This window comes from Natator depressus, chromosome 1 (genome assembly GCF_965152275.1).
Source record: "Natator depressus isolate rNatDep1 chromosome 1, rNatDep2.hap1, whole genome shotgun sequence".
In the NCBI taxonomy this organism is placed as follows: Eukaryota; Metazoa; Chordata; order Testudines; family Cheloniidae; genus Natator; species Natator depressus.
The window spans coordinates 130,729,290-130,747,413 of record NC_134234.1 but is presented as its reverse complement, the minus strand read 5'-3'; the positions used below and the strand labels follow the sequence as shown (position 1 = coordinate 130,747,413).

At 41.4% G+C, this 18,124-nt stretch overlaps 1 protein-coding gene across 5 annotated transcripts in view; it reads right to left on the bottom strand.

The window, feature by feature from the left end:
• Positions 1-1,924: 1,924 nt before the first annotated feature.
• SHROOM2 (shroom family member 2) overlaps positions 1,925-18,124 on the bottom strand; it is a 182,339-nt gene continuing 166,139 nt past the window's right edge. For all 5 annotated transcript variants that reach the window (XM_074966470.1, XM_074966480.1, XM_074966488.1 and 2 more), the window contains 4 exons: positions 15,195-15,746; positions 12,638-12,821; positions 6,764-7,036; positions 1,925-2,205 (listed from right to left, as the gene is read on the bottom strand). In XM_074966470.1, the coding sequence (XP_074822571.1) occupies positions 1,939-2,205; positions 6,764-7,036; positions 12,638-12,821; positions 15,195-15,746 (1,276 nt within the window). In that variant the 3' untranslated portion in view covers positions 1,925-1,938. The remainder of the gene's footprint in view (positions 2,206-6,763; positions 7,037-12,637; positions 12,822-15,194; positions 15,747-18,124) is intronic.

The window sequence follows — 18,124 nt, the reverse complement described above, 5'->3', positions numbered from 1 at the left end:
GCAGCAAATATTTGTGGGATTTTGTTAGAAGTCTAAGTTTGGTAAACTGTAAGAAGAAATTAAGGCCAGAACATCAGGTAGACTAAATCAGCAGCCCATTTGACTTTGATGGAGTTGATTTACACCAATTGAAGATCTGGCCCAGGATACATGAATTAGGATCGTATAACAGGCAAAACTGTCCTTTTAACGTTTATAGCTGTCTGCGAAGGGCTTGGTTTTAGAGAAGTTTTTGTGCCAAGTCCCTGCAATGCAAGCAGTTCACTGATCAGGAAAAAGGGACCAAGAGAAGCACTGAAAAAGGAGGATTTTGATAATAGACAAAGAACCTTTTGTCAATATTAAAACTGCAGGAACAGTTGTAAAGAGTTGATTTTCTCTCATTCTGTTTTATCTTTAATCACTTGTACTGTTCAAAGAGTTTGCTACAGACTGGTATCCACGCCAGCCTTAAAAGTAGCTCCTTGTTGCAGAATCTGTTTGTTATTGAAATACAGAGATAAAGGGCTTCCTTTATATAATTTAAATAGTCTATACATGAAGCTAAGATTTCCCTTTGCCCTTAAAAGCTATATCTTAACATAGAGATAATACATGTGTACACAGAGCAATTCTGTAGTATTTGTAGGAGATCAAATCAGTTAATCCCATCATTGTGTTAAGAGATGGGTTAGCATGATGCAAATTATCAGAGTTTTACTGGATGGCAGTGTTACTATATCACCTACAGTAGTCTTGAACTGACAAAATAGTGTCCTATCATTAAAGTGTATATGTCAACATGTGAAGTGAAAAACAACATACAGATGTTCACAGTTACAAACCAGAGTTACTCTGAATACTGCACTGAACTCACGTGGCTTAGCCGTACTTACGTGGCCTAGGTGTTTATAGTGCATTTGGTGGTGAGGGAAGGAAGAAAGAAATAGCATTACATGGGTCAGCTTGAGTATAATTTAACCATTTATATAAAAAAGGTGAACTGTTGAACAAACAGAAGGAAAATACAAGCAGTACAGTTTGTCCTGTTAACTTAGTGACTCTTTCCTACAAGGTAGCTGTGCTGGGGGGAAACCCAAAGCAGCAAATAGATTTTCCAAATAGTTTAGTTGATAAATGAACTGACCCAAACTAACAAGGCAAGCTCAGTCCCATTTGGAAATCCAACAACTTGGTAAGAAAAATGCTACAATATTAATGGGCCCACAACTGTTTCTATGCCATGCCAAAAAAATAAAATAAATAAAACTGGGGAAAAAAGGATGTTTCTCTAAACCATGTGTTCTTAACTTCAGTAATGTAAATCTTAAATAATTTTCAAGTTGGTTTAGCCACTAGCCAGCTGAGATTGGCTTTGAAATTATTTTCTGAAAGGAGAAAGTGAGAACTTTTCTTATATGATACGTTACAAAGAAAAAGCACCTGACGTACCAGGATCAAAGTGCTGGCAACCTGAACATAATATTAAACACATGACACACGCTTCTCCTACTTGATGGGACCAAAAGAAAAAAAAAAGCCCTAAAATTAGAGCTTCTTTATTCATTTACTTTTGGGCTTCCCAGCAGTTTGTACAGCCTCTGAAGAGAATAAAGACTATCAAACATCTTATTTTGAAAACCATTATTGTTTGCATGCACTATTGCAACAGACTTCACAATACACTGAATTCAAAGCTTAGAATCTCTCCTCTGCCACCTGCAGAACTTTCTATAGGCTAGGTGGAGAGATGAAGAACAGCTGTAGAGTCGGGGATTAAAAAGAGGGTTTAAAAAATTAAATACATCATCCAAACAACGAGAAAGCTCATTATTGCTCGAATAGCTATTTTTCTCTTGTCTGACTCCGCCTCCTAGACACAGATACAAGTCAGGGTTGCATACTTGGAAACTGTGTGCAACCACCAGTTTTCCAGTCTTTGGTCCAGGCCTTGACCTCTTATCTGAGCCTTTCAGGTTGGAGGCTGTCCGTCAGACACTTGAGTTGCTCCTCCCCCAGCTTGATCTTGTCCTCTAGCTCTCTCTGCTCAATGATAAGGGCTGACTTCATCTTTACAAAGTGCTCATAATCTGCTAGGCTCTCTTCGCTTAGATAGTTAGCCAAAATGTCAAAGACAATACGCTCCCGTCGGTCCAGGTTTTCCTTCAGTTCTTTCGCATCTTCATGCTGCTGAGTCAGCAGCTTCTGCTTCTCTACCAATGTCCGCTTAAGAGAAAGAGAAACATATTACAGATACCAGTTCAAGACAAACAGTCTTCTGGTCAACCTTGAAATCAGTTTTATCTGCAGGGACAAGGATGAAGAGGTGTGTGTATGGCGGACTGGGACTAAGGACTTGTCTATGCAAACAATTAGTTCGTGGCAAGCTAGGGAGCGCATGTACACCACGCTAGCCTGCCGTGGACTAACTGTCCATGTGGCTCCTGCTGACATGCACTAACAATTTGTTAATGTGCTTTGATCTAGTCCCATTTCAAAGATGACTAGATCAAAGTGCATTAACAAATTGGTATGATGAGTCAGCAGGGTCCACACAGACAGTTAGTCCATGGCAGGGGGACATTCACACCCAGATTTTCTGTGAACCCAATGTTCTTATAGATAAGTCGTAAAACTGCTGCTTAAAGGTTAACTTGATCTCCCAACTGCCACTGAGTTCTCTTCTATTAATTCATTTTATCAGAATTAAACCTGCAGAGACAGTAAAGCACTTAGGAATACGTTTTATAAACACTGGTAAGTAAGGTCCTTTACTTAGTGCTTAATGGTTTACATGAAGAATTATAACAAATACAGCTGCCTGTGGGAAGCACTAGCATGAAGTAACATGGATGCCATCCTGATTTCCAGAAATTATTTGCAAGATCTACTTGCATGTGTAACCAGCAATGAATTAAACCCAGATTAGGTCTCTGAAATGACTGCCAGAGCATCAAACTGTGAAAACACACTGCTTGGGGTTGAGAAGAGTTGAGAGAGAGCTCTTCATTATGCTTAGGGCCCTACTAAATTTGCAGCCGTGAAAACGCGTCACAGACCGTGAAATCTGATCTCCCCCATGAAATCTGGCTATTGTAGAGGAGATCAGATTTCAAGAGTTGGGTGGCTAGGGAGCAGCGGCTACTGGCTGGGAGCCCAGCTCTGAAGGCAGCAGTACCACCAGCAGCACTGCAGAAGGGAGGTGGCATGGTATGGGGAGGGGGTGTGTGTCATCACCTTGGGGAAGGGAAAGGGCTGGCCTTATGGGTGGGCAAGTGGGTGACCACTTGGGGCGCCATGGTCACCCCCTGCCCCCAACACACCCAGAGCCAGCCCAAGGCCCCTTTCACTTCCAAGAGCTGAGCTCCAGCTGCTAGTCCTGGAGGGGCTAAGGAGGGCCAGGACTTATTCCTCTGCATGGGCTGCTCCCGAGGCTGGGTTAGACCCATCTCCGGGAACCTCCCCTAGCTGCAGGAAGCTCCACGGCTGCTGGCTGGGAGTCCAGCTGTGAAGGCCTCGCAGCCTCCAGCAGCAGCACAGACGTGAGGGTGGCATCACATGGGCATGGCGCTGCTACCCTCATTTCTGCGCTGCTGGTGGTAGTGGCACTCCCCTCAGAGCTCTCCGACTGCCCACCTCTGAAGGCAGCAGCACAGAAGTAAGGGTGGCAATACCGCAACCCCCTATAATAGCCCCATCCCCATGACCCTGTTTTGGGTTGGGACCCCCACACTTACAATACCCTGAAATTTCAGATTTAAATCTCTGAAACTGTGAAATTTACGATTTTTAAAACCCTATGACTGTGAAATTGACCAGAATGGACCATGAATTTGGTAGGGCCCTAATTATGCTGCATACTAACCCAATATGAACCTGATAGGGTTTTCTTCCTTATTGTAATGTGCACTTTTCTAATCAGAAGTAAAGGAATATGATCATGGGGAAAGGGTGTGGATAAGAGTAGGGGCAGAGAAGCAAAAACAAAAGCACAGCCCGTTCAAAAGATCAGCCTCTTCTCACTAGTCCATGTGTCTGTCCTGCTGGGACCCTGATGCATCACTCAGCCAGCTCTGTGGAAATCTCGCCTGACTTTCTATTCTGAGACACACTGAATCTAGACAGCATCCCCTGCATTCTCATGAACTGCTATGCCCAAGCAAAGCTGCTTCTCTGTGGTGACCTGGAGCATCAGCAGGAGGACAAAACAACAGGCAGAAGAGAGCTATGCGCATGGAAGAAGAGACCAGGATGGAGATTTTGTTTATACACATGGATCTAGGCAAAAAATGTGTAATCACATGTCATGATTTTCAGCTTTGTTCCCTACGTAAATTCTCCTTTGAGTCTCTGCACCATCAAGTGACTGATTCTTATTCTACTAACAAGTTCAAAGCCAGTCCTTCTCTTGACAGTATCACCGCCCACCCCCAGCCCCGTTCCTCAGATGTTCCTGTTAACTGCTGGAAATGGCCCACCTTGATCATCACTACAAAAGGTTTTCTCCCCCCCCCCCCCCGGCTCTCCTGCTGGTAATAGCTCATCTTAAGTGATCACTCTCCTTACAGTGTGTATGATAACACCCACTTTTTCATGTTCTGTGTGTATATAAATCTCCTCACTGTATTTTCCACAGTATGCATCTGAAGAAGTGAGCTGTAGCTCACGAAAGCTTATGCTCAAATAAATTGGTTAGTCTCTAAGGTGCCACTAGTACTCCTTTTCTTTTTGTCTGTACTTAGTATTAGAAAACGATTTACATTACAATAAGGCTAAAGAAATACAACTACATGTTAATGTGCAGGGGTCCCAGTAACACTAAAGGAAATGACACACATCAACATGAGAATCTGCATATAGAAAATAATCCATGAAGCTGGAATTAAAGTTCAGACTAATTTGATGCTGAGAGTAACTTGACAGTAAAAATTCTTATAAAATGTGCTAAGGACAGCATGCAACCAAAAGACATTTCAGAATTAAAGTTCAATTTCAAGAAACAAATGCTTGAAAACGCTGTTAAAATAGACATGAAATCCTAACTCTGCTCCTGTGACACCAGCCTCATACTGGCTCCTCTTCACCCCTCCTTGCACACCTAATTTCATAAGCCATTTTTGTAACATGGTATTTTTCACAAGGGCATGGAGGTGGGAGAAGATTATTTTCTTCTCCCACAAAGTACTCGTATGTGTGTGCATGTGGGGAAGATGCACTCAATTCCCAGATTCTTCCTAGAACTCAGAAATGCTGTTTGGAGCAGAATCAATGGCAAACCTCCCTAGAAACTGGTTTACAATTTGAAAACCCCCTGCAAGGCCAGTGACTTTTTTTTTTTAAAATGAAAGCCTAAGTATCTCCTAGCCATATCATGGCCTTTTAAAGTCCACCATTGCCCAATGGACCATTCATAAAGTCTTAAATTGTCAGTGAACACCTTTGCAAACATGCCTTTCCTGCGTCAAAAACTGGTCCTCAGGTCTAGATCTTTTCAGGAAAGATCTTTCACAACATGATTAAAAACCTTAGATCCAGGTCTTTATTAGATCCAGGTCTTTAAAAAGTTTGTCCAAGTTGGGCAAAAGATTGCACTGGGGCCACAGGCCAGCAATGCAAAATCTGACGCAGAGAGGTGCTTTTTTCAGCTTTTTTTAAAAAAATGTAACAAACAGGAATCTAAAGTCAGACTTGCAAAGGAAGCAAGTCTCAGTTTTAACTATGGAAAGACTGTGGCTACCATATAATACTATATAGCAATAAGTTTCCATTTCTCTGCTGTTATAGAAAGATTAGTAATGAATACCTGGGTCCCTAAAATCCTTCCTACAAACCTACTTCTGCTGAGATTCCTATAAATCACTACCATCTGACACTGATCAGGTAAATAGGAAGCCATGTCTTCCATTTTTCTGTCAAACTTTTTTTTTTTTTTAAAAAACACTGTGTTCCCATCTAGCTCCACCCCATTTCTCTACTTTTTGTCCAGTACTGCATCCTGTCAGTTCTCTAAAGCAGGAACCATTGTCTTTGTTACATGTCTGTACAGTATCTAATGTAATGGGTCCCAATCACTGACTAGGGTCCTTGGTTCTGCCACAATACAAATTAATAATAGGTCTCAGAGTGGTAGTCATGTTAGTCTGTATCAGCAAAAACAACAAGGAGTCCTTGTGGCACCTTAGAGACTAACAAATTTATTTGGGCATAAGCTTTTGTGGCCACAAAAGCTTATGCCCAAATAAATTTGTTAGTCTCTAAGGTGCCACAAGGACTCCTCATTGGTTTTTTTAAATTAATAATAGTACACTGTCGACAGTGTGTATGGACTGGAACTCAAATACAATCTGTTCATTTTTAAGCATCCCAAATTGCTGAGTCAGACAATTACTTTTAGTTTATTCTCCCCCACTTATTTTTTCTTTTCTTTGTTAAAGAAACAGGAGGCTCCTCTGCTCATCATCTTTCATCAAGGCACTTGTCTTTTAGTGTTTCAGAAAGAAAGGCATGTCAGTGCTTTTAAACAACCTGCTCTCCTAAACCTGGGCACAAAGCATCATGCATTCTTCAGGGCCAAGCCTCTTGTAGTGGGTGTATTCTGAGTGAAGGCAAGGCAAGGTTAAGAGTATTAACGAGATCTAATGAAAGCATCCTGATGTGAATTATCAGCACAGCAGTTTTCTCCCCTCCACTCTCTTGCCCACCTGGTGTTCAAATAAAAAAAGCCTACCACGCTGGTTCCTTAAATACTGAAATAATACTATTGCCCTTTAGCAACCTGCCTTACCCGTTCCTCAGGAGAGGCATTTTCATCCAAGTTATTCAGGGCATTTTCCACCCTGGCCAGTCGACCCGACAGTGACAGCAGCAGGTTGACCACTTTGTCCAGGTCCCCGATGAACATCCTGAACTTGTCAAACTCATTAGGTTTGCAGACCTCTTTCACAATAGCCTCCACCTCATCTCCGAGTGCATTGTTTGCTTGGATGTCTTCCAGGAGCGTCTCCCGAGCTTCGCGCAGCACCTGCAGCTTCCTACTGATGCTGTCAATGAGTTTTTGCTGTGGACAACAAAAGGGGAGCACGAATTTATTAGACACACTTGACCCAGCAGAGATGGAAACAGAGATTTCCCTCCCTGCATTATGTTCCAATAGCTCAGGGAAAAAAGTCACACATGGTTCTCTGAGGAAAAGTAGCAATGGTAAACTACCCCAAACTTCAGCATCCCCTCCCCTCCCAGAATATATCAGTTTACAAAGCCCAAAACAAAACAGGACCCCTCTACTGTAGATTCTTAGGCCTCAATCTTCCTCTCATTGAGGTCATCAGCAACACTCTCACTGACTGAGAAGAAGCTGGATCATGTCCTTAATTTGCTTTGTTACATGGCAAACCCCCAAAGAAACACCAGCCATTGATTCTGATTAGCAGTGGTCTGTGTGTTTATGACTGGAAGGGAAACTGTGATTATGGCTGTGACTGTTGTCCAACTAGAGAATTCAAGTCTACAGATAAAGTTTTTTGCAAGCACATTATCTTACATTTCATTGCTAAAAAAGGCTTTCAAGCTCCAGGAGAATTACTTCACATGGCAAGAAATCAAAGTTACTCTATCTTGTTTTTTCTCCACCAGGGAAAGGGGGAGAAGAAATGAATTTGTTCTTTGTCACTCACTGGGCTCCCAGGATTCTCTCCATTTCCTCCCCAATCCTGTTACAGACACTCCTTTGTGATAGATTAAGGGCAAATCTGCGACTCTGCCCACCGTGGAGCTGAGAAGCCAATCAAATGTCAGTCCAAGGAGCAGAACACTTCACTTAAGACATATGGTCAGCTGGCCAGAGAGCAAGGAGGTACAGGTGTTCACAGCTGATTCCTGGCCCCAATTCTTTTGTCCTCATCATCATGCTACGCGTTACAAGAATTCTTCATGTCTCACATGTTGAGGGTGTCACTCATTTAAGTCCCAAAGTTATCTGCATCCCACAGAAATCTAGTCTCCCCTCACTTTTATGTAGAAAGTTGTTTACACAAGAAACAATGAATCACAAAATTATTATTAAGGAATAAATACCAGCATCACTGCATGAATTTTTGTGAGTCCCTGTCACACAATGCAACCCACATCTGGGGCGTGGCAGGTTGAGAGGTATGCACATTACAGACATATGATGTTTATCTAGGCCTTGGTAGTGTTCTGGATTCAAAAAAAATCAGGACACAAACTTTTGATAGACCTAGGTCTACGTTACAAGAGCTCACCCTTTGGCAATTCACCACCATGGCAGAAGACAAGATGTCCATTGGCGCTCACTACTGTTATTCCTTAGATCAGCTTCAAATTTCCAAAAGCCGATTACTGAGTAACAAAAGTACTCTCTTCTCCTCAAAGACTATCCCCACAGCACTCTCAGACATAACCATTCTTGGGGTGGAGGCTAATGGTGCTAAGCAAAATATGGTCATAAAAAGCTAGGTCTTCCACATGGCAGGTTAATACTAACACATGGCCTACTATGCTGTTGGGATCTTTTACTTCCTGCCAGGCTGGGCCCAGCTCCCTGCTCCAGGAGTTGTGACCTAGCGCATAGAGTTGCAGCGCTGCTCAAGTTTGGCCCAGCTGCCACTCTGTCATCATGTGGGGTGGTGCTGCAATTCCATCTGCCAGGTAGCAATGCCCGGAGTGGGAAGCCGGGCACCAACCCTGCGGAACAACGGCTGCAGGAGCCACTGCTGTTGGGTGAGTTTTTCATTTTATGTTATTTTTTATATTTCTCCCCCTTTATTTCATGCTATTTTGTATTTGTGAAAAACACAGGGCTCAAATAATTAGTACTTCTACAGCACCTTCCATCAAAAGGTCTCAGAGTACCCCCAGAAACAAGGCCCCTAACATCCTGGTGAGGTAAGTATTATTTCCATTTGATAGAGAGGGAAACAGACTTGCCCCGGTCATGCAGTGAGTCACTGTCAGAGCAGAACCAGAGCCCAGTCTCCCGACTGTGTTCTCTGCTGTTACCATGCTGCCTCCCTAAAAAAATTAATCCTTTGGGCCGGCGTCTTATATGCCTGTAAAGGACAACAGCATGCCTCATCTTTCTGTAAATATTAATAATTTTTCACCTGTTAGTGTCGATTTCTAATGCAGGCTACATTGTCTGAGATGGTAATTATTTTGCAATACCACTTAACATGTTTGTTTTTCTTTTAAGGTTCTTGATTTCGTGGCACACTTGTTGGGAACTCTGATTTCAGCCAACCAATTGAATACGTACAATCAAACAGAAACCCATCCCTGTTTCCCAGGAATATGTTACTGACCCTTACACTATACACAGGAAGGTATAGCCATCTGCAGAGTTACACAGAGTAAGCATTGACAGTTTGTTTTGGGAACCCCCGTAACTCAGCCACCCTAACAGAGGCCAACTGTAGCTTAAAACCTAATAAAGAGTACTTCTGAAATCAAACATATGGATTATCAGGGCTGGCTCTATCTTGTTTTGATTTAATATTCTCAGGCCAGGTTAATCTGTATCGGGGTTATCTGTTTGTCTGGGTGTCCAAAAGATTAAGGTAGTAAGCAGTTTTACAGATGCATGCTCTACTAACGGATTAATCGGAAGGATTTGATTTTTTGTTCCCTCCTAAATGCAAATGAAGTTTGATTTGGATTAACTGGGTCAGGCTGCTGTAGACCTATTTCCTAGGATGCCATGCAATTTAATAATCCTACTATTTTATTACAAGATGCATGATTAAATATAGTCATGCTCTGTGCTATATTGCCCTCCTAATATGCCTAAAACTAGTCATGGAAGGACCCCCTTAAATGTGAGGAAGGTAGATCAGTATACATGCACATAGCCTTTCTTCTAAGACTGTCAGTAGACACATCAATTTTGATGTGGACACATATTCATTGGGAGCTGAACTGAGATGATTAAACTCTTTCCACACAAACCACCAGAGGAAGATGACTTTGAACTCACTACTGACCTTTGCTAAATATGAATATGGGACCTACAAAACAGATTAAAAACTACATATCCCATTGGTAATCCACTGAGCCGTAACGTCTTCCTGACATCAATTACATCAGTTTTGAAATGGGATGGGGGTGAACTGTAGCTACCAAGTTTATTAGTGTAGACCAGACCACATGGACCTGATTTTCCGGAATCCTTGTTACTTTGAATAGTAGCAGAGAATCGGACTGGACCCTTGTTAATTTCACTCAGCAGCAGCTTACCAAAGCAAAGCTATTAGCAGCAGCAAAGAGGCGATCGTACTCTCTCTCTGCAGGCTTGGGAAGACAGCACTGCACTGGTTTTACACTTGTGGGTTTACACGCAGTTCTCTGCCTCATTTCACACTAGATTCATGTCTGAAAAGACTATAAAACCTTCCACTCGCCGCAAGTAGATTTTTCAAACCCAATATAACTTCAAGGTCCATTTTATTGCCTTCCTACATCAGTTCAAATCCATTTGTATTATATTTGTGCCAAGCATATTGTTCCTCAATAAATATATTGCTTTACATGACCACAACATTTCACTTATTAGGGAGACTGTCTCTAATTATTTGTAATAGACATGCGCAATTTCTCTGCATAAAATCCCCACACCCATCCTGAGTGTTCATCAACATTTTATTATTTTAAAATAAATAAGAGAACAGCAAGTATATGCAAAACAGAGAATGGCAGGTGTAAACTGGTCCTGGAAAACCCACTGTGAATTCCAGATTGGACTAAAACCACGATTTCTCGTAACAGAACTGGTGAGTTTCAATGAATTAAGAAACAGGTTCAAAGCATACAGTGTCTCTTTTAGTAGACTGACAAATAAATGATAATCAAGCTTTCAGGCCCCAAAGGCCCTTTTTTCAGCAGCTGACAGTTATGTGAAATTGGACCATGTTATAGATCTTGGCAGTTTTATAAGGACGGCTTGACCCATTTACTGTGATTTGCATACACTGGCATGACGAGATCTAAGATGAAAGCCTGCTGGATCGAGAGCTCACATTCCACTGCATGCAAAGGAGCAGATGGGTGAGTAAACAGGAATGTGTATATCACAGACATGAGAGAGGGGGGTGTCTAGTACCACTATACATGGACATACTTCTCAGCTTGTATAATCTGTGTTTAGCGGTGTGGGGGAAGCGATGAAGAGAAATATGTTTTTCATGTAAACAGACACCACCACAAATAAAGAACATTTTGACTTAGACGCTTGTGAATTGTCATTCTCAATTTCTAACTTGTGCACTTTTTTTTGTCAGTCAACATGACCTAACAATTTTTCTGTCTGAATCAATGAAAACAAAACAAACAATTATTGGCATTACAAGGACCAGATAAAACGAAGCAAGAATAATTAATGCTCTTCTCTAGTCTAGTAAATTGCTTCAAACTGCAATGGAATCCTTAGCATATATGAACAGTTTTTAAAAACAATTTCCCTTTTATTCAATTGAAGGTCATTCCTACCGGTTTTGATTACTAAACGAACACTGGAGGTTGATCGTGACAGTTTACGTTCACTAAGGAAGATATCCCGGAACTGAAGGCAGCTCCTTCCCCGGTATTGCTGTTTTAAGTAAATATAGTTAAAACTAGACCACTTAACACAGAAACAGATGGCTGAATAGCACAACAGATGATTTCCCCCAGTTTCTCATGACTGGGAAGCAAGGCTAAAATCTATTTGTGCCAAATCACAAATGAATAGAATCTGGTGCTTTCAATCTAACTAAGACGACACACACTGTACAACCATCACAAAATCACCACGTCACACAGATTCTCAGGACTGGAATACTATGCAGGTCAAGACTAAGGGTATGTCTACACTGGAAACTTCGAAGCGCTGTCACAGGAATGCTCCCACAGCAGCGCTTTGAAGTGCGAGTGTGGTCGCGCGTGAGCGAGCTCTCCCAGCGCTCCTGGTAATCCACCTCCATGAGGGGATAAGCTCCGAGTGCTGGGAGAGCGGCTCCCGGCGCTCGGAGCCTGTCTACACTAGCGCTTTAAAGCGCTCTGACTTGCTGCGCTCAGGGGGATGATTTTTCACACCTCTGAGCCAGCAAGTTAGAGCGCTATCAAATGTAAGTGTAGACAAGCCCTAAGGTGCCACAGGGATGTGTGTGTATGTGTGTGTGTGTAGGGGATTGTGGTTAATGGTGTGAGCTGAGCACCCACCAAACTGCCTATCTAGCTCCAGTCAATGTTAGCAGGCTCTTGCGTTCATGAGCAATAACAAAAAACTGACAGAAGACAGATGGCCTAATTTTCAAAAGCCTAGAGAAATCCAAGGGCCCACTGAGTCCAGTGGGATTTGTGGGTGCTCAGCAACTCTTTCTCTTACACACAGATATTCTCAGGTGGAAAGGTTCTACAGAAAAAGACAAAAACATACACACAAAGATTTTAAAAATATGCCCGTTTGTCTAAAGTTAGGTTCCTAGGTCCAGAGCTAGACACAAAAATAAGTGACTTGATCTTTCAAAACTGCTGAGCACCCAGGAAATCCCACTGGCTTAAAACCAGGCCTCTTATTTAGATGCTTAACTGTGAATTTAGCAGCTTAATTTTAGACATCCAGGTTTGAAAATCCTCTTAAATATTTCAAAGGGCAAAACTGTGTTACCTTCTTTTCTGACAAGTCATGATCAAGCTCATCTTCAGAATCCTCTTCGCTCTGCTGCTGCTGTTGCTGCTGCTCCTGCATGTCCTTCATTTTAATCAGCAATTCTGCTTTTGGTGCAGATGTGCTGTAGTAAGTGGAATTGGTTGTCAAGGAGATGGCAGAAGGCATGCCCTGCTCCTCTTTCCTGGTTAAAAAAACAGTCATAACTTTAATTAACTGCCTGACATCCTGAGCACTGAAAAGAGAGAACAGTCTTTCAAACCCATCATTTTGCCAAGTAAATGGACTGTTTAATGGAAAGATGATAACTATGGCAACAATGCAGGGTCAAATGTCTGAGGAAAAATTGCCACACTGGAAGTCACAAAAGCTAGTTATCAACTTAGGCAATTAAAAGGAACTAGCAAAACCTCCAGCTGGAAGCAATTATTTGCAGTCTGTCTTTTAACTGCACTTTGTAACAGTGATTAAATCATTATTTACTATTCTTGATTAAACAGGCATTGGTATGAAGGCAGTGGTTTTGTCTACATCTGTGCTCTCACTGGTTAGTGATTCCATAATCCTCAAAACACATCTTCTGGTGAAAATGCAGCAGATCACATTTCATTTTTTCCATTATGAACCTTAAAGATCCTATTACTTTATGCAACACTCTCTTGATTAGTTGAAAAGTGGTCTTTATGGGGATTTTAAGAAACTCAGGAAGCAGAGTAATAAAAACAGAAATATTAGCAATGATCAACAATACCAAAAATACCACAGCGGATGAAGCAGTATTGAATTTTCAAAATGCATTTAGTAAACATTTTTAAAGTGAAAGAATTAGGACCCTGTTAATGACATGATTAAAATTCATAACTGGTCAAGGCAGTGCTTTAAGAAACATAAATTTAAAATCCTTTTCTCCTCTATTTTCTGTCTGAACTCCCCTATCTCTTGACTGGCACACTGTTATGCAAGCATGACTATCTCCAGCTCCAAATTAATTCAATGGAATTAGCAGGATTCAAAAAAGAATCAGACATTTACATAAGTAAGAAGAATACCCAATATTATAATAGTAAAACAAAACCAAGACATTTAGAAGGGATATAAACTTTCATGCTTCTGGGCATAGAGTGGCCTCTAACTATTGGAGGTCAGGCAAAAACTTTCTCCGAGGGCAGATTATCCCACATTTATTTATTACAGGCTTTTTTGCATCTTCCTCTGTAGTGCTTGGTGCTGGTCACTGTTGGAGGTAGAATACTGGATTAGATCAGTGGTTCTCAACCCGCGGGCTGCTTGCGGCCCAGTCAGGACACAGATCCGGCCCACGTGACATCCTCAAGGCCATACAGGTAGTATTGTGTGGATGTGGCACACAACCCAGAGAACTGCATATGTGGCCCACAATGGTAAATAGGTTGAGAACCACTGCTTTGATCCAGTATGGCAATGCCTGTGTTCCTGAGTGTGCATGATTGTTGACAGTTCTAGAAAAAGACTGCTTCCCTAGATCCAGAGACCAGCTATAACAAGGACAGTGACAATGCAAGCTTCTCCATAACCCCATCCAGTATTGAGTCTTCAACCTGGAGGGCCCTGCCTCTGAGATTAGGAATGTGTCTCTGCTGAGATTGCTCACAGGATTCCAGTAAATATCAACTGTGATGAAAAATTTTGCGATGTCAGCATCTGTCCACTAGCAAACAAAAAAAACCTTGGTATAGAGAAGCCTTCACCATTAATGTGAGAGAAACCTAAACCAAGTTTGTCTCACACAGGCAGAAATTTTGATGCAACAGCCTTCAAGTTCCACTTTAATAAGCACTACGATAACCTCAGTGCCATTATCTGTGAGAACACCTAGAAACAGTTTTTAAAAGTTCCCATAGTGTATTGATTATAACCATGCTTCAGGCTACCAAATTCACGGCATTACACAATATAAAGTTTCTCATCGAACTTCAGGACAAAATTGTATCTGAAATTGCACCAACACTCAGAGATCAAAGATCTGTATGTTTCAACTGCTTTTTTGTTATATTTTACTATTCTGTTCCCATTCTCAACTAGGTAATAACAGGTTACTTTGATCCAGGTTATATTATCTATGTTCATTTTAAGTTTTCTTTGTAAGCCTTCTTGATATTATAAATACTAAAACGTTGCTCCTTTCACTGTCTGGACCTCATCACACTGGATGGTCTTAGTGAAATTTCTAAAGCCTTTGAGAAATGTCTCATGATAGAATTCTAATTGTTCCTTCCCAAACTCCCTTATGTGATTGTTTAGCTTTTCCCAGTTTGGTTGTGGTGTAATGTAATAAATATTTTACACCGTAACTAACTCGTACAGAGCTTAACATATATATGTTCTTTGCAATAGGACTCTAATTTTTGCTCCTGTGATTATTGATCTGGTCAATAAATAACACTGCCAAAAACGCCATTTTAATGGGAATACCTAAAAATGAACAGTATGAAGAAGGATCCTTAAATGTTTAGGGAAAAATACAAAGTTGGACAGCAACAAGGGAAAGGTCACTGGATTGTGGAAACACTTTACTCACTTTTCCTCTGCAATTTTTGGAGAAGGAACTTTTGGTAGGAGCTTTCTGCGTTGTTGAGCTTCTTCTAAGAGGTGTTCGTCTTTAGGGAAGATTCCCACCATCAGATCCATCGTAGTTTTTATTTTCACATTAGGATCCAAAATATCTGCTAGAGATTTATCTTTTCCCACAATCTCTCTGGCTAGTTCCTCAGACTTCCAGTCTTCAAAGGTCTTCTCTTTGGCCTTCACGTAGCTGATTACAGGGATGGAGGCATCACTATCCTTCAAGTTGTTCCCAAGTGCTTCGGCTGATTGTGGGTCAGGGAGTCTGGTTTTGCTCTCAGGCTCTGGTTCTACACCCCGCCTTGTGTAAGCACAGAAACGTGAGTAGGATTGCTCAGAAGTACTGAGTGTTTTAATCTGGTCCTTCTCCAAACCACTAGGTAAGGCAGGAGGCTCCATGGTGCTCACGAGGTTCTGGCGACTTTCCTTCTCTGCATTGCTCTCAGAATGAACTATCTTGATGGGAACCATTTTTACTGTAGTGTTGTTATCTATCACTCTTTCAATTCTGGAAAAAAAAAAAGGGAAATTAACTGTTGTAAATTCAAGATCTTTTGATGCTGATTCTTATCCATAAAAAGGGAAAAGGTCTGTCTGTATGCTAACAAAGATCAATTTATTAATACAAGGAAACCTTTTCTCATATCACATCTCAAACCCTCAACTTAGGGATCTACCTTTTCTCAGACATTTTAAAAGTAAATTATTATTTCACTTACACAGATCTCCAGCATTAGCCTCACACTACACAAAACATGACTTTTCTATAGGCTACAGGACTGACAAAGTACGATACTTACACCTGTCTTGAAACAGTTCAAAACATGAGCTTATAAAAAAATGCATTTTTTTAAAAAAATCCTGCACATAAAATATGAAAGTCTCATAATCAGAACCTAGTTTATCTTTGCATAAATAGAAAAAAAGGAAGAAAAAATAAGAGAGAGGGAAAAAGGAAGAAAAAACAGCTACTCAAAAAAAATAATTATATTTAAGCCTAAGTTTTTGTCACAGGTATTTTTAATAAAGATCATGGACAGGTCATGGGCAATAATGAAAAATTCACGGAAGCCTGTGACCTGTCCTTGACTGTTACTGAGTATCCCCATGACAAAATGAGTAGCCTGGGCAACCGGGGGAAAGGGGGCAGAGGTTGGGAGCTCCGGGCTCCCCCTCTGCTGGCAGTTCCCCCCGCCTCCTGCAGCGGCTGGGAGCTCTAGGGATCCCCCCTGCTGCCCACAGTGGCCGGGAGCAGCTGGGATCCCCCTTGCTGCTGGGTACTCCATGCCGCCCGCGGTTGCCGGGAGTGGTGGAGGTCCCTCTGCCGCCCTCAGCAGCAGGGAGCAGTGGGGATTCCCCCTGACGTCCGCGGGGAAGGTGGGGTATAGGGGAGTGGCAGGGGTCCCACTTGCTGACCGTGGCGACCAGGAGCTGCGGGGTACCTGCAGGCAGGAGGGGACCCTGCAGCTCCCAGCCAGCACTGGCTGAAATCATGGAGGTCTTTGGAAGTCATGGATTCCGTGACTTCCATGACTAAATCAGAGCCTTAATTATATTCAATTCTGCATTGTTTTGTCAGTGACAGCCTATTGCAGGGATCCTCTAATATATACTGCTGAGCTATCTTGTGCTTAAGACAAGACATTCAATCAAGAACATATCTTTTTTAATGGTCATTTAGATTTTAAATTAGAAAATAACATGTTAGATAAACAGCCGCTCTGTTTACACTACTGGAGTGTGTGTGCTGTATGTACAATATAAAACCAAAACACAGATGGGGTGGTTTCAAGTTTGAAGAAAGTTTAAAATTATTGCTATAATGTTGTGGGTTTGGAAGATTTAGCCCAAGCAAAGGAACACTGGTAAAATATCTGGTTTCTGCTAGCTGGCTTTCTTTTAGATTAGTGACTGAGAGACATACACATATAGCTGCTTGGCTATATGTGTGGGTTTGTCCCAGAAGTAAAAATAAAGCTATACTTTACTGTACTTTCATGGAGAACAGAAAATAAGTCAATATTGTACTCCTCTGCAGCAGTAATCTATATATTTATATTTGTGTCTGTATGAATATACAGACTATATTACACATATTCACTCACCCCTATATGAAATGACATATATAGGTGATATTTTGACTATACTGCATATGCAATATTCTGATAGATCTAAAAAAGAATTCTTCTTAAAATAAGGGGAAAAAACCACACCTCAAATCCTTCTCCAGTAAGGATCTTTTCAGACTGTCAGTCATTTTGGAAAGTTCACACTCAACTCTGTCTTTCATGCCAAGCTCTCTCAGCTCACGATTCAGCAAATCACTTGAGCATGTGTTTAAGAACCAGTGACTTCAATTGGACTTATGCACAAAGGACATGTTTAAGAGCTTTGCTGAAAAAGGACCTTATTTCTTTTTTCTTAAAAAAAATCATAAGGAAGAAAAAAACCCACCTTAAAAATGAAAGACAAGAATTCTACACTAAAATAGCAAGCATCAGTTGAGTGATAGTGTTATCACACTGCCCAGTATCAAATATATATGGTGAGATTTTCTAGAGTGCTAAGCATTACCATAACTCTGATCTACCCAAAGTCAGTGGTAAAATTCCTCTTGACTTCAGCAGGAACAGAGAGAGACCAACGCTGGGTGCTTTTGAAAATCTCCTCTGAAGCACATTCGAACTGATGCATGCACATACACACCCATAAAACCCATTACATATTTCCTAATCTAGTGTATGAAATTCCAAATCCTCATATAAACTACACTTATGGCTATCACTAAGCTGAGCCCACAAAATGGCATAATTGTTTCCATAGCATAAATTATTGAAGAGTGGCTGCTGCTGCTCTGTGGTAAATGTTGAAGCCAGCATCCCATCA